Source organism: Citrus sinensis, chromosome 9, assembly GCF_022201045.2.
Source record: "Citrus sinensis cultivar Valencia sweet orange chromosome 9, DVS_A1.0, whole genome shotgun sequence".
Classification (NCBI taxonomy): Eukaryota; Viridiplantae; Streptophyta; class Magnoliopsida; order Sapindales; family Rutaceae; genus Citrus; species Citrus sinensis.
In genome coordinates this window covers 23,453,536-23,471,544 of record NC_068564.1, presented here as the reverse complement: position 1 = coordinate 23,471,544, position 18,009 = coordinate 23,453,536, and the positions used below count along the sequence as shown (strand labels likewise).

Here is an 18,009-nt window from a genome sequence, read left to right as displayed (position 1 = left end):
AAAAGTGGCAACAAGACTGTATCCACTTTTATTTTCTTCTCTTTCTATTTCATCAATTTCTTCTTTATCTTCTACCTCTATAATTTTGTCTTCTTTATTCTGACTCATCTCCTAACTCTATTGCCATATAAACTTCTTTTCCTTCATAATTTGATAAATCACTTATTTCTTCTAAGTCATTTTTTATATTTTCAAAATTTTCTTCTAGGAGTCTAATTTTCTTTTTTGTACAATCTGTGCTAATATGTCCCATTTCTCCACAATTCCAACATTTACATTTGGATTTATCTAATATTTTTCTTTGGTTTTTATACTTTTTTTTATAATACTTCCTTTCTGGTTTTTCTGTATTTTCTTTTAAAGTTATTGTATTTTTTATATCTTTTATCTTTTTTATATAACTTTCTTTTTCGTTTGTAAGGTGTATAACAACCCCATTGGGTCGGCATTTCTGTTTTCTCACAACATATTTTTCCTATATTTTTACTCTTCTTCATTAAAGTTCTTTGAATACATATTTCACTTAGTCTTGTATTTAAAAATCTTATTCTAGATCCTAACGTATATGGGAGTCTATTTTAATAGTACTGTATTTTTCATATTCATTAATAAAATATCCATTCCAGGGATATGGTAGTTTGGAATAATATAAATTTTTATAAATATTTTGATCTTCATGACTCATGAATTGAGTATAATAATATTTATTAAATTCACAAGTATATTCTTTTACAAAACACATGTTACAGATTGTTAGATTTATTAATTTCATCCTCACTTCTAATTTGTCATTTTTTGCTTCATTTTCTGAGTTTTGTAACCAATCTTCTCCTAAGAATTCACTAGCAATATATTCAATTATTCTTTCAATTCCTAATACTCTATCTCTGCTTAATGCTATTTTAGTTGAATCTTTTATTAATTTTTGTATATCTTCACGTAGTCCTTTCCACCAGTTGAATACATTCCCTGTGAAACTTGCTATTAAAATATCAGCAAATATATTTATTTTTTCTTCTTCAGATTTTACATTCCAATAATCTTTAGAACCATTAAATATAAAAAATAACTTCATTTGCATTCCCCATTCTACTAAAGCTTTTCGGGGATCCATTTTGCAGTCTAAATCTAAAAATGTTCCTGCATTGCTTATTGGTGTTAGCTTATCATTATTAGGTTGATATTCATTTTTCCAAGGAGTATTTTTAATGGGTGGATAATATTCAAAAAATGGTCTTTTTTTTTATTTGTTTCATATCTATGACTTGGTTCTCCAACATTAGGTTTCATTTCTGGACCTCCAGCAGTATTCATTTTTATGCAATATTCTTTTTCAAAGTCTTCTAGATCACTAAGGTTTATATCACTAAATTTTTCAGTTAATTCTTCTAATGTATCTTCCATTAATCTGAATCACTGGGAGTTGCTTCTTTTATCTCCAATTTTTCTTTCCCTTTTTCTTTATTTTTTAATTCTGCTTTTATCTTTTCTGTTTTTTCTAATATTCTCGGGTATTGAGTTTTTGTAAACCAGTCATCATAACTTTCTGTTTGTGGTTTTTGTATGGGTTTCTTAAAACTTGTTCCAATCACTCCTGATTTTAATATTTCAAATTTTTCTACTTTTTTATTTTTCTTTTGACTCATCTGTATTATAGATATTTCTATCTTTATTTTTCTCATTTCTTGTTTTATATCCTTTATTTCTTCTTTGAGATTTAAAAGTATTTCTTTTAATTCTATTAATGTAGTTTCCATAAAGTTTAGGGGTGTCAATAGATATGTTCTCTTTTTGAATGTATGTTACTTTACACGTAACTTAGTGTTAGCCATATATAATTCAATCCAGAATTAAAGTTTGGAACATAGTGAAAATTTTCAATCTAGCGTTGAAGTCTAGGATGGATTTATGACATTATAAAATTATTTTTGTATTGTTATAAATTGATTTATGACACCATAATCCATCCTAGATTTTAATCTCAAATATGGTAAGCACTATATACATATACATATAAATACACACACACACACACACACACATATATATATATTCTAATTAACTTAACGGATGTGAGATTATCAAATCTGGCCACGGTACTTTAAATCATATATAATTAATTAAGTATATTCTTTCCATAAGCTATAAAATGAACCTAACTAGTTAATAGGAATCACAAGGGGATCTTCACAATCAAGTCATTCTCACAAAGATCAAAACCATACGTGGTGCATGATAAGGACCGTAAGCATGATGATATATACAGATAACAAATATCAAGATCGCGATGACTTACACAAATAGAAACAATCAAGACCATTATATTATGAATAAATAATAATAATAGATATTTGAGCCACATTTATTAAATAAAAGTAATTTTATTGTGTTTGTTTATATTCAAGACTAGATAGGACTCCAAAAGCATGTCATGGCTAATGCTTATTTTCGTTTTTTTTTTTTTGCTTTTTATACTTCTTATTTCTTAATTTAGGTGGTATCTGAGTAATTAACGTTGTGTAGGATCAAGAAAAAGAGAAAAAAGAAAAAGGAAAACGAGTGAAATGAAGCGATCGTCACATGTTTTCATGACTAGTTTACAAAACTCCAAATCTGTTGCTTTATGAATGGTCCATAATTTTTTTTTTCGTATGTTGAAGCATGGGTTCCATAGGTGGAATCATTTCCTCACAGCCATCATATCTCTGTCCCTATTGTTTGTCACAAAATTCTACTAACAAATTTAAAAACTCGTGTCGGTACTTGAAACATAACACCAAATAGTTCGAAGCTCGCGGCTTAGCAAAGGTCCCATATGTATAAGATTTCTAGCACCCCTTCCTATATATTGCCTCTTTATTTCTTTGCTTATGTGTGGATCCCACAGCCATAGATAATTAAGATTCATGATGGCTGTGAGCTTTGGCATAGCATCCCCTTCCTATGTATAGCTATGGCATAATTAAGATTTATGGCAGAGCTATAAATTTTTGAATAAATTTATTTTGTACAAATTATTATGGTATAAATATTTATACGGGTTAGATGAAAATATAAAATAATAAAAATAAATTATGTAGACTAAAAGATATTTCATCCAACTAATATATTGATGCCGCATGATCAATTTATAGAAAATAAATTTATAAAATAATTTGTAACTTTATCATTATTATCTTGTACAAGAGTTTGTAGACCTATCGTTATTGTATAATTAATCACTCGATATTAATATATATATAATTTACAATATGGATAAGCCGATGAGTATGCACATTAAATATATATAATTTGATCATATAAAGAGATAAAATATTTGATGCTTCTAATCTATAGACGATCACAAAAACATTTTCATGTCTTTGCTCATTATAGATTCTACAATATATATATATATATATATATATATATATATATATATATATATATATTGAAGTAGAGGAGTGGACAAAATCCAAATAACTTTTTTATCTCTTACATGTTCAAGATTCAAATTCAAGAGGTCAATTAAATAAAACTATTTGAAAACAACTCGACCTAGTAATGGGACAACTTAAAATTTGTATAATTAGCTACAAAATTGTATATCCAAATCTGTTTTACCACTTACCATACATTGATTACCAATAAAACTTGTCGCAATTGACAAGTAATTAATGTCGTTATCTCTTTGGAGAGTCTACGTTTGTTATAATTATATTGATTACTATAATTTTTATCTTAAGAATGTAATTAGATATGGTAGCATTTGGAACGTGGGTAGTGGTTCTTCAGTATAATCCATGATTCCATGTGATCAGTTGCTTATAAGCCTCGAGTTAATTTATATCCACAAATGTATATTCAATTTACCAAATTTTGTTATGAGTCAAGCTCTAGCTCTCCATCTCTTGGTAAGCCTAACTTGTCCTTTATCCTTTTTTCCTTGAGCACCAAGCTGTATTAAGAAGCATGTGAACAGTGTACTTGCTTCATGTCTGGCTCCCAAATTCATCTGCCATCAAATCATTAATGGTTACGAATAAAAACTTATAATAAAAGTGAAACCACCCTTTTACTCTTCTTAGAAGTTAGAATATTATCTTGAAATTATTTTGCGCCGCTTCAAAATAATTAAAACTTTTTATTAGTAACATTTAATTATTATCAAGTTATGTGCACGTAACTTTATAACGTGTGGATTTGTACTATAGACATTTTTCAACACCAGCGAAGAAAAATGTTCATAGTACAAATCTAGGTTTTGCAATCAACTATTGTATGTGTGATTGTGTAGTTGAATTTAATATAACTACCACTTGATACTAATTTTCTAAATAAATAAACGCATTGCATAACATCATTTATTTATTGTATGGTTGATGTAGTATCTTTGTTGTATTCTAAAATTTTTGGTAAGTCGGTGCCGGCAACGTAAGCCCGCTGTAGAAATATATTAGCTCAAACTATGTTCCCAACTCAGAGAATGGAACTGAAACTGATACGTTGGTGTCGATTGCATCGAAGTTGTTGACTTTTTTATCTGTTTTTAGCTTCTAATTGGATGAAGTTATCTTGCCCTAAGTCTTCTCATGATAGCTTATTTACAACTGAACAATGACATCTCTGACGATTTTTTTTTCTTTTTGCCATTTTAGAATTCTAACACACTATATTTCCCAATTTGAATTCTTACATTATTTCGATCATTATTTTTGGCATAACCTTTTTTTTTCTTTCTCCACAGCTGTTTTCTTGCCATGAGTGAAGTTTACAAGACAAAGCCCCAGGATTACGCCAGAAAGAAGGCCTAATTCATTCCTCCTCCAACAGCTTAGAGAAAGTCTCAATTGCATGACTCTTTTACATGTGATTGAGACTCCTTTAGGTAGTTGGCATGCATCATTATCACGTATGTTTCACGGAACCATCAACAACACTACAGTGAAAATGTGAAAATGAATCGATCTTTAATCAAAATTCGGGCATGTGTGTGGGAGCGTGAGTACTTAAAAAGTCGAAAATCCACGTGTGAAGAACCCTAGACTTGTAATAAGAGTTTCTTGTATCATCTCAAGTTCTGCTTTTACGGCCATTAGGGTTGCGTTTCTAAGATGACAATATGATATTTATACGATCATCAGCTGGTGATCGTGAAACTAAATCTATAAAAACAAGATTCTGTGCATCTGCATATATAGCTAGCTAGCTGGCCCAGTTGCAAAAATCCAATATATGGCGTCATGGAATCTCTTTTGACCACGCGGCTGTTAGTCACTTAAACATTCTTCAATGTGCATGAATATGTCTTTGTCGATTGCTCGTCACACACATATTTCCAATTAGATAATTGGTAGTTTTTAATTCAAAGATGTAAAGATATTTGGTCTTTGTGTGTGATATATGCGGCCGAACACCACACCTGCAAACCCTAGATGATGAGGAGATCAGGGATTTGTTTCTTATGTGATCATCATCGTCGTCATCATTCACACTGAAAAGCATAGCTGGGATTTTACGCACGTTGTTCATAAGAACATTAAGGCCACAGATTGATACTTACATGTTACGTATACGTCATCATACAAATCTTATTTGTATATATAAGTTCAAAATATTTGGATACGAATGGCCCTTTAGTATGATCTCGTTATTCTTGTTTATTATTGTTTTATGCTAAATTAACAATCAGAATTTAAGTTCTGAGCATTCACATCCTGAGCACTGAAATCCAACTGTTAATTCAGTGCTGAGCACAATATATATCCTCAATGAATAATTGAATACTTAAATATGAAATTTTAGGTTGACATTTCACACAAGAGATATGTCACATTAAGTATTAGCTCCAATAAATTGACAGTTCCGAAGCCAATTCGATTAATTGGATCTGCTCTTTATTACCTTCCACTTAATCTATTACTTTCATTATCTTGAAAACTGACCAGCGAGGGAGCCAGTATCATTCTTTTAACTCTAGCAATAACAGTAAAATTTCACTGTCATGGAGGACAACTACTCATGAACAAAAAGTATAGACGGTGTAATGGTTTAACAAAGATAGAACAAGTGGCCAGGCCTTGCTTTGGTTGATGGAGAATATTAATTACAATATTGTGATTGAAGTGTTTCTATCACTAGCAATTGTTTTTAGCTGATTTGAGCGATCGAAGTTACATGTTACTATTTCTGTATTTGATGACAAAACAATTAATTCTTTATCTTATTACCTAAGCAACTGGAAAAGATAAAATAACATCACCAAATTCAATGATAAATCAAATGTTATCCTGTGCAATTCTATCTAGCCCTAGTTTCAATATTGCTTGATATTCAACGCCCTTCGGCTCAAAACTCACAATCATCCATCGTGTTGGGAGAATAGGAGATGACATATAAATAATGCTGAGGCATTTGCTTACGTATTAATTCATTCTCATACGATTTAAGATTTTCTCGTGATTTGAGCATTTTCTACATTACCAAAGTTGTAACATTGAGTAAAATTTATTCACACATATAATGAAAAGGAATTGTACATTGTAATGTCCTTAGAAACTGTTACACATTGAAAAGGAACTGTATTATGTGATTATGATTTAATTTTAAGAGTGAATGACTCTTAATTCAGACTCTTACAAAAAAGGTAATGGCTATATTGGAGATGATCAAATATGGAATATTCCGTCATAACCACGCAATAAAAGTCATAAACACTAAAAAAATATGCTATAACTTTGATAATGTGATTTTAAAGGAGTGTTCTATGGTGGAGAATCTCCATCGTAGCCAGACCCTTATAGAAATTGTCTTATCACTTGAGTCTCTTATAAGTTATTCATACTTCTTTTTCTCCTTTATTGACTGAAAAAGTAAATGTGATATAAAAATTGGCTAGTTTTAATTTATGCACATATTAGATAATCAATTTATTTATTAAAACGTGACATTAACTTTTTAACAGTTTACTTTTTTCCACTTATGATTAATTAAAACTTGGGACGAAACGAATTATTAAATATCTACAGGCGATTTGGTACTAAACTTTTCTTTAATAAGGACGCAAGTGTCATTCTTCCTTAATTTAATCACTTTTCTTAGAAGAGTGAGAAGCCCAGCTACTGTCCAGGATTGGAGCCAGGTTTGCTGTTTCTTGGGCTAATATGGGCTAGTCTCACTCGCAAACATTGGGCCCAAGATCAAGCAATAAGATGAGTGATAATATTTGTCAAAAAAAAAAAATGTCCCCTTAATTTATCCCAACAACCCCATTGTATGTCTTAGCAACCACCACTTCTAAATTAATTCAATGTATTTCTGAAATAATGCTTATTAAAAATCAAAAATTTCCTCTCGTTTGCACTGTTATTATTTTTTTTCTTTTAATTTTTGGAATAACCTATTTTGCTTCTTTAATGAACCAAACCTAATATTTATGGTATCATGATCAACAATTTTGAAATTCAAATTCGAGGAAATATAAAATATAAAAATAAAAACAAGAAAAATAAAAATTAAGTAAAAAATGGATTTCCATAATTGTATTTTTTGTCTTTTATGACGATCATGAGTTTCAAGAGGTAAGAAATAACATAGACTAGTAATATGATATTTTTTTTAATTTATTCATTACATACCAAAATCCATACAATTAATAACAATAATATTCATCACTTGTTTATAAATCCAAAACAAAATCTCATTATATTCTACAATGTGATTGATTATCCTTATTAAAAAGTAAGTGGTGAAGCATTGATGGTCATGAAAAAAAGTGGTGAGGATGATGGTGATGGTTGAGAGAGAGCTGACGGGAGGGAAAAAAATAAAAATATTAATTATCATTATTAAAAAGTAAGGATAATTTTGGTAATTATAAGTATTTAATTGACGAGTGGGGGATGATGAGATACACGGAGGGGGTTAATAATCGCAAATCCAATAAGACATACACTAGACAGCACATCACCAGCCCAAATTAATGTTGGGCTCCCCTTTGCTGTACTTTGAACTTAACATTTGTTGCAACACGTGTGATCTAATAATCTAATTTTTAATTTCTTCTCTGAATGATGAATAACGTATAATTTATCTCGGATTATCAGCACGTTCAATTTCAAGTCAATCAAATAGTTCCCTAACACAAATCACCAAGAAGTGTGTGATTCTTCCCCCCCTTCAGATCAAACTTGAAAATAAGTATAAAACAAGATTTGGTGATGGCCAAGAATGTTAGGTATGCTTCCACCACAAATCACCAAGGAGTTTCAAAGGACCATCATTTTCATTTTTTTTTTCCTTCTTGTTTTGGCCTTTTAAAGTTGAAAGTAGTATCTCAAGAATTTAGATTCAGTGTTAGTCTAAACTAATTTTTTAAATATCTTATGTCATATGTGTACTCATAAGTCATAACAATTAATATACGATTAATATTTAACTTTAGATATTTTCTTGTCCAATAAATATTACTCACAATTTTTCAAAAATCAATATAAAAATCATATCAATATTGAACTGAATCTATCTTTCACACTATTCTATTCTCTTTTTTTTGTGTAATAATATGCTACACTTATAACTTTGTATCCCAATAAAAATGGCGTACGCATGACCTTTGTATAATTTATCATGTGTCATTAAAATAATAACTAATCACTTCAAGCATAAAAATTTATAAAAATGCTACTTGATATGTCACATTATTATTATTATTATTATTATTGGAGCAAGCGTAGTGGAAGCGAAATTGATTGGGTAAGAGACACTAAATATCGTTTTAACACTGGACTAAGCCAACGTGATTATATTACCTCTAATCGAAGGGTGATTAGATCTCGTTCTAATCCAAACGACTCAATGAGATTTTTAATAAGACTTAAAGTGAGATTAGATGACATTCTAATCTAAACGACTCTACAAGAGAGATTTTGTTAGATAACCCTAGAGGGAATTATAAAAGGGGTTTTATTGAATAGTTGACACTAAAGTTACGATAATAAGACCTCTCCATTTATAATAGAAGAAACTTCCTTCCCTAAGATAACTTAAAAAGAAAAACTAAATCACAATTATAATAAAAATAAATACTAAATCATACACCATAACAATCTCCAATTAAAATAGAAATCCCTAGAATAATAAAAATTCTAAAATCCTGAATTAAATTAACGTCCTACATTATTCCCTCCTTTTAAAAGAAACTCGTCATTGAGTTTTAATACAGTCTGGAGGGTGAAACTTATAGTGTAAGACAAAATCATCTTGTAATTTGAACTTGTGGTCTTTTGTTGAGTGTTAGAAAATGTATATTTATAAAGGAGAAAATCATCATTTTACATTTCAAGTCTTACTAACACTCTTACTTTTATGTATTTAAGCTTCTTGTGATTTAATTACGTGTGTTTTATTTTAATTAAGTATTTTATGTATTTTAGGAGCATCATAGTCATTTCACAATGAACGAGAAATCAGATGGCAAAACAGACATCACTTTTGAACTCAGGATAGTCGAAAACCTTAAGAGGAGTATAAAAAGAAAAATGTCATTGTTCACATGTACGACACTATTTACATGTACGATATTGTCCATGATACGGTTCATGCCACTGTTCACACATACGGAATGATGACGTGACATTGACCGATGATGTGGCATTGACTGATGAGGTGTCACGATTCTATTGGACAAAATTTATATACACTGTTGATCGGTGACGTGGCAGCATATTAGTGGACCAAAAATTACACGTACGGTACATGCATATACACATAATTATTTTCAACCAAACTGCGTTACTGTTCAAGCCAATTGACTGTTCAAACTGCGTGGTCAAACCATGTCACTGTTCAAACCGCGTACTGTTGATTGATGACGTGGCGCAATCCTGAGCGTCCAAACTGTTTTTAATCCGATGGTCATGATTTACTTAATGTATCTATAAAAAAGGGGCCTTCCCCCTTAATTTAGCATTTCTGAATCCATTTTTGGGCTCTATTTTCTGTAATTCCTTCTCCATATTGTATTTTCTATGTATTTTAATAAATTCTTATTTTGCCCATAGTTCAATTATGAGTAGCTAATTTTCTTTCAAGCTTGGGTTGAAGGTGAAGTCTCAACATGTGTCATGGGCTTTATTTGGTAAATTTATTTTCTCTTTCCCTCTAGTTTTTGTGGATGTTTTGACTTTTCGTTGATAAATAGTAATAATCTTGTCTAGATACCGCCCTGGTTTCACCGGCTCCCTAGTATAAGATTATTATTATTTGGCACGATAAGCCCTTAGCACCATATTGATTAGAGTGTGGTTCATGAGGTGTGGATTCCCCCCTCATGATTTAATTGGCATTAATAAGGAATATTTAGCCCAGGTGCATGTTGATACGGATCCAGATACCCAAGTGTCGCATTTCAATAGAATTCGCTTCAATTTATTCTCGTCATTTTAATTCAAATTTTAGGCTAATCTAAGTTACTTTCACCACAAATCCAACCACCAATTTAGAAATATTAATTCTACACATAATTAAAATCCACATACTCGTGAGATCGACACTCGTCACCATTAATATATTCTACAATAGATTCGTGCACTTACGAGTTCAATAAAATTTGCACAACATCTTTCTCTTCAATCTTTCTCGAAACTTTGAAGAATCCATATTTCATCAATTTCCGGATAATGGAGCGGGCGTAGCGAAAGTGGAATTGATTGGGTAAAAAACACTAGATATTGTTCTAGCATTGGACCAAGTCAACGCAATTAGGTCATGCTCTAATCGAGTAATAGATCACATTCTAATGCAGACGACTCAATAAGATTTTGAGTAACACTTAAAGCGAGATTAAATGACGTTCTAATTTAAACAACTCTACAAAATAGATTTTGATAGATAATCTTAGAGGAAATTATAAAAGGGAGTTTTATTGAATAACTGACGCTGAAATTATAATAATAAGACCTTTATATTTATAATAGAGGAAACTTACTTTACTAAGTTAACTTAAAAAGGGAAACTAAATCACAAAATCACAATTATAATAGAAATAAAATACTAAATCACATGCCATAATGGACTCTAATTAAAATAGAAAACCCTAAAATAATAAAAATTTTAAAATCCTGAATTAACTTAAATTAACGTCCTACATCAATATAATAATAATAATAATAATGCCACTTCAGCCTTGGCCGAAGTGGTGGGCTGCTGCCCTCACAAGTTGTGAGGGCCCCCACAAAAGCATTGTGGGGGCTAAATGTTCTTTATATTTAAAAAATCATTCTCCCTTGCGAAATGCAAGTGGAGTATGGACATCCTCTCCTGTGAGGGGTTATTTGTATTGGGCATGTACTTCATAGAATTCATTGTAATAATGTAAGTCCCAATCATGTATATCTAATTGTAAATATCAGTGTAATATCTCTGCTACAATAAGCAGTTGTTGTAAATATCTGTATAATGCAGTAATATGATAATTAATCAGTTTAAAATAATAATAATAATAATAATAATAATATTGCTGCACGAAATATAACCTAAAGATAAGTTTTACCAATATCTTATCAATAGTCACCTACTTATCCACTATAACCGTTTCAAATAATAAATTATGCGAACCATGAAAGTCAAATACTTGATTAACGTCTTTGGTAAAAGAGAAGAAAATTTGAAAAGCAATGTAAAACCAAACATGTTGTTTTTCTTCCTTTTTAATTTTTTTTTTCAGGATTATGACGTGAATGAGCTCCAATTCTCGTGTGAAAGATAAGCATTGAGTGGATTGTTATGATGCAAATTATCAGGATCGTTAATGGCAAAAACTTTTATGACTTCTTTGATATACCCGTGAATTTGACTGGATATTCAAGTTACTTTGATTTTTATTTTTTTCTGTTCTCTTTTTATGTTAGCATTCATTTCAAATTTTAAATGATTACTTTCCATTACCATGATTAGATAATAAACTAATGTAAATGGGTGATTCACAATTAAGAGTATGTGGACGAAAAAAAGGGCCTTCCCACATGTTCAATCCAATGATGTTATGTCACATGACAGAGCAGTGATATTTATTACTTTTTAATATTAAATTTAATAAATTCTGCTATTGATTCTGTTGTGGCACTCATTACTCTATCACTTGGCAGAGCACCATTGAGATATCCCACAAGCTCAGCTAAGCTAGTAAGACAGACCCACACAAGTCCTTTTCAGAGTATATATATTATAGGCAATTGATTTTTTTTAAAAAAAAATAACTAACGAGTTTTATAATTAAATATAAAAAATTATCTTATATTATTGTAGACAATAAATAACTTATACAAACTTATTGACCTTTCACCATATAACAAGAAATATTAAATAATAAATATTGATAGCTAGTACTACATATATTCATAATTAGAAAATAAAATCGAGCTTCACGTGGCTTTGAAAAAAAAATTTAGTATTATCATTTTTTCTTACTTTACACTTAATGAAACTGATAAAAAAATATGAATTGATTTTTTTTTTTTAAGATGAGGCAGCCTTATAAAAAATAAAAAAGCTATTAGCCAGCAATACAAATAAAGAAGCAACGCAAGATAAAGAATAAAATAAGAGAATATATTATAGAGTGATTTTATTCATTCCAATTATGTGTGTACAAAATAAAAAGATGAACTCTCATTTTATAATTATATAATCACTCCATGAAATTAATAAGAAATTATGGATCATAATTTCTTGTGAGATAGTGGGAGTTATAGGAAAGCTAAAGGTTGCTAATGGGAGATAGTGGTGAGACTAAGATATATATGTTATGAACATCTACATTTATTTTAATAAATTTATAACATTCCCCCTTGGATGTTCATTACAAAGAATATGTCTCATTAAAACCTTTATATAATTGTTATTGTGTAATAACAATCAAATTAATTATGATAAGATGAAAAGCCAAATCTAAAAGAAAATTTCTTTATTTATTATATAATAGAGAATATATAAAGATGAGAAATGGTGACACCACATCACCTTCTCAAGTTCCAACTTTATATTTATATATATGTGTGTGTGTGTGTGTGTGTGTAGATAAGGAATTGATGTTCGATTAGTTGAGCACTAAACTAACGATTACGAGTCTATTAGAATTCACGTAAAACGCAGGTTAAGAATATCTTTATTGTTGATTCGGAGTACTTAATAGAGCACATAATCCTAGCCCAGTAAGTGCATAATGTGATGAAAACATCTGGGATGTTCAAACAGAGGTAATAAATGACATTAACTTGGTGGTTAACTTATATGAAACTCATAGATAAGTTATGGTAGAAGAGAACAGCTTGAGTGAACATACACGTTTAAGCTATGCGTAACGACAATAAATCCGCAAAATTTAATTTACGAAGCACGTGTGATGCATGGCTTCTTATGAGCTGAGGTGGCCACGAGTTAATCCAATAAAGAAGAGAAAAATTTGATCAACAACTTGATCTAATAAAACGGCAGCCAAAACAAAAGTGTATTTTGTTCGCTGTTTCTTTCAACAGATATTTTGTTAATATTTCCGATGACGCAAGTGCATGCGTGAGAAGTGGGAATCAGTCAAAGTTTGATAAATTGCGGCTGAAAAGTTTTGAGATTCGTGTTAAATGTTTTGCTAATCGCCCAAAATTTCTTTATCTCACCAAAAAGTAAAAAAAAAACAAATCTTATTATTACAGTAAAAAAGGAGGAGGAAACTTTAGGTCACAAGGAGAGACTATATTTAGTATTAAAATTGACGAACTTATAACAATAATGGTATATGGAATAATTGAATGTTGCTTAAATCATTTTGTCACATTCATAATTATTTTTAGTAAGTAATTTAATTTGAATAAGTGATTCCATAAAACTATTTTCAAAAGATTCATCTTATTAGAATAATTACAATGTTAATATCTTTCTCTTGATAACAATGTATGCCCACAATTCCTATATCCTAATAATTCAAATTAAAGATAGTTTCATGCACAAAACTAGCGAATTAAAAATGACAATATGTTATTCCCATGTAATTAAAAAGTTAAAAAAAAAAACTCAATAAAGCATACATAATAACATCATTTGCACTAGAATTTCTATGAGAATAATTTAGAATGAACCAAATCAAAATTCGAAAAACTCGAACAGCGCCTAATAAATACAAAATCAAAGCAAAGTGTCTAATTTTTGCTAGTTTATTGGGACTAGAAACTTTATTCCATGTGGACCACAAGAGGCTGGCAATGTACATAAGTATAGTTTTGACATTAATGATTGGCGGTTCTTTATTCTTTTCCTTTTGGGTATTATTTATTTTATTTATTTTTTAATTTTTAGGCTTTTTATTTTTCCCAAAGAAAAAAAAAGGTCCTGTTCACAAGAATAAATACTTTCCAGTCTTTCCTAATACCTTTAATTCCCCTTTTATCATTGCAATGAACCTAGACCCTGTTGACAAATGACAATTCATAGTCTTTTAGTAAAGATCGAATATTCTGAAATTAAAAATTAAAATAAAAGAATTCTTTTCAAGAATAATTCTAATAAATTGAACACATTTTTCTCCTTTTCAAGTACAAAACAATATTTCAATCTGTTAAATTCGATTATATTACTAATTGTACTTATGCCACTCCTCATTCCCTGAACATCATCAAATGATCAGATTTTATTGTCTTATATTAATAATTTATTCATTTAACAGTATCCAAACCATAGGGTATACAATACCACATGAATATCACAGAATTATACTCCCTGCACATCACGTATTAGTATTTTTTGTACACAAGTAAACGTGGTGGCATCCACTTACTTGTAAGGTAAGAGGGCGCGTAGTGATTATTAATGATTGGTCAAAGAGATTTTGGCATAGCAGCCAGGTTGACTACACGTATCATTAATCATCAACGGTCAATGCATATCTTGAACTCTGTAGACAAATCCACTGATTTGGCATCTCGGAATTATCCCAAAGTACAATCTAATATCTGAATGAAAATGAAACCTCGTACTTATCTTCCCAATAATGGCCTGTTTATGGGACACGTTCTCTGTTTATTGCCCTCCGTTTACTAAGCTGTGAGAACAAGGATAAGATACGGCTCCCCTTTTCCTCGTTGAACAAAGGGGTCAAAATGCAAGGCTATTAAAGTTTGATTGTCCAAAGTTTACATAGAATTATTTAGGAGACATGGGGGAACCAGAGATCATGCTTTTAAAATTATCGAGGCTGAAGTCTAGAGATCGCTTCTATAGGTTAAAATTATAAGCGCACCCCATTTGAATTTTCTTTAAGTTCATCATGTAGCCACACCCAAATTGGAACGAGTCAAGTTACATATGGTATAAATTATATTAATATGAAATCATATTAAAAAATTAAGTACAGTTTCAGTTGTCAATTTTTCTGAAGTTACTGTGTACCACTTCTAGGTTTTATAACTGTATCTAATTCTAAATAATCATTTTCACGTGCAATCCAAATATATGAATCAACATTATTCGAATTGGTACTTTTAAATATTTGAAAGAAAATTAACATTTATAAGGCGCATCAACAGATTTGAACATATCTTATCTTCATGAATAAAACAATGAAATGTCCACCAATAACTTAAGAGAAAATTTTCATATTTTTATTATATACGACATTACAATAATCACTTTACTATTTAGATACAGATATAGTAAATTTACATATTATATACCCTTTCAATCACATGTTGACAATTTTCACCATAACACAAATATATATTTCAATAAAAATACCACACCTCCCATTTAATATTTCAGTACTTTTGTCCCAAACTTATTTATTGGATAATCAATTTCATAACTTACAAACTTATTTGTCACTTCATTCTATTGAATATGCCACCTCACTTAGGATTATAAAAATTAAGAGACTACTTTATTTTCAATATATTATTACACTCAATTATATATATATATATATATATATATATTTATCTCAACAATATTTATTTCTACTTTTAGTGGTGTTCAATTGACGTATTGATGGAAAGATTTTCAAGCAACTGATTTTTTTAAACAGTTATTTAGCTCACAATTGGTATTATGCTACATCACCACAATGAGATGTTCAACCTTGTATACATCAAAGTACAAACATAAATTGCTGTTTACAGAAGGTAAAAATGGAAGCACTACAACGATAATTGAGACTGTAAATAATAACATGAAATGTGTGGAAATCCCCACAAACCTAATTTACTTGACGTTGCATCCTAATTGAAATGTGAGATCTAATTGTACAATAATTCGTGCTTCTACATTATTTTCTTAATTTTTTTTTTTTGGGCACCTAACCAGCAAAAAAAGAGCAATCCAATTTTGCCCATTCGGTACTACAAAACCCCACCTAACTTTCCATATTTTGGAACCTGAAGCCAAAAAGTCAGCCCAAAGAATTCCAATATTTAGACAACTGCCCCAATACTTCCATTTTTTGTTAAAAATCCCTCCCGACTCAAGATCACACTTTTGTCAACATTTCGATGCTCGAGGAGATTCGAACGCGAGACCTCTAGAGTTTACAATTCGTCAATCACTTATCCTTTCTTCATAATATCATGCATCATTTCAAATGCGCGGGCATTTTACCCATATTTCAATGTCTAAACCCAAACCCGCTTGATTGGGTCGGGTGCCTTAATCCATACGGGTCAACCAGGCTACAGAAGTTCGGTTGGGTCAATACGGCCGAATTATGCTGAAAGAGCCCCGAGTTATCAACCCGTTGATTCCTAAGCCCACTCTGAACCTCCTCTTCCACCGAGTTGCCCACCCTTCCGGAATTTACGTGGCACATTTGGGGCATCGAGGGGACATAAAAGTCATTGTTCGCATAACAGGCCACCCCATGACTCTGAGTCGTCGTCTGTGTCTGTGCAGCGGAGACGAATTCGGGGACCGAATGAAGACCCGCAAGACTCGCCCAGTCAAAATTACCCGACCCCAGATGCTGCAAATTGTTAACCTTGTTGTCTTCTTGCTGTAAAGTCTTGAGTGAGTTCATGCGTGGCAAAGCGAAAAATCGGTCATCAATTTCAGGTAAAGACTCGAGCACATCATCAAGATGAGAAGATGAAGATGAACAAGAACCATTACTGTGTTCTTTGCTTGAAGAAACACTTGTTGCTGACACTGGTTTTTGGGAACCTGAATGCTTCTTATAGATTCTGCACAGAACCCAATCATCTAACTGCAAAAATAAACAAAACCCAATTAACTTGTTAAAGAGGGTGATTAAGCTAGTTAATAATATGAAGAGCAGGGCATACGGGTAATTTTGTATTTACCTTGGAGCTGCCATTTTTGCGAGAAGGTTCAAAGAGTCGATATTCGTGCATGATCCAATTGGTTTTGGTGCCTTTTGGAGCTTTGCCTACGTAAAAAACAAGAGCCTTTTTGATACCAACCTTACGACCTTCAGTTGTGATAATCTTGTCGGTGCCTGTGGCCTTCCAATACCCGGACCCGGCTACTCTGTTGGGTCGGGACCCGTTTGGATATTTTCTATCCCTGGGGCTGAAAAAGTACCATTCTTTCTCACCAAAAATTGCCTTGCCTGCAACAACACCACAACAATCCCATATTTCGAAGAAGTCAGTTGATGAAATCTTCATAATACAAAATTTGGAAGAGAAAAAAAATAATAAAAAAACGTTTACTGAATTTGATTACTCACTTGGTAGAACCCATGGGTCAAACTTGTACAAATCTATTTCACCGATAATTTGCAGCGAAAAATGTTGCCCTGCAACTTTGCGACAGAGATATTGAACTAGAAGTTCCTCATCAGTCGGGTAAAACCGAAAACCCGGAGGTAAGTTCAATTGTGAGAGCGGGTCCGTCTCCGGTACGCCCATTTTTCAAGCTTTCAAATGAATTGCGAATAAAAGATATAGATGAAGATGCTGAGCTAAAGCTATGGGGACAAGCAGAGGGAGAAATGGAAATTGGAAAATATGAAATATTATTATTAGTTTTTTT

General features: G+C 31.1%; 1 protein-coding gene across 1 annotated transcript; it reads right to left on the bottom strand.

Moving 5' to 3' along the window:
- Window positions 1-16,069: 16,069 nt before the first annotated feature.
- Window positions 16,070-18,009, bottom strand: LOC102612201 (NAC domain-containing protein 72). Its single transcript, XM_006464645.4, has 3 exons — window positions 17,705-18,009; window positions 17,316-17,584; window positions 16,070-17,218 (listed from the first exon to the last, which is right to left on the bottom strand). Exons 1-3 carry the CDS (start codon window positions 17,883-17,885, stop codon window positions 16,625-16,627), a joined length of 1,044 nt encoding a protein of 347 aa, XP_006464708.1. The 5' UTR covers window positions 17,886-18,009; the 3' UTR covers window positions 16,070-16,624.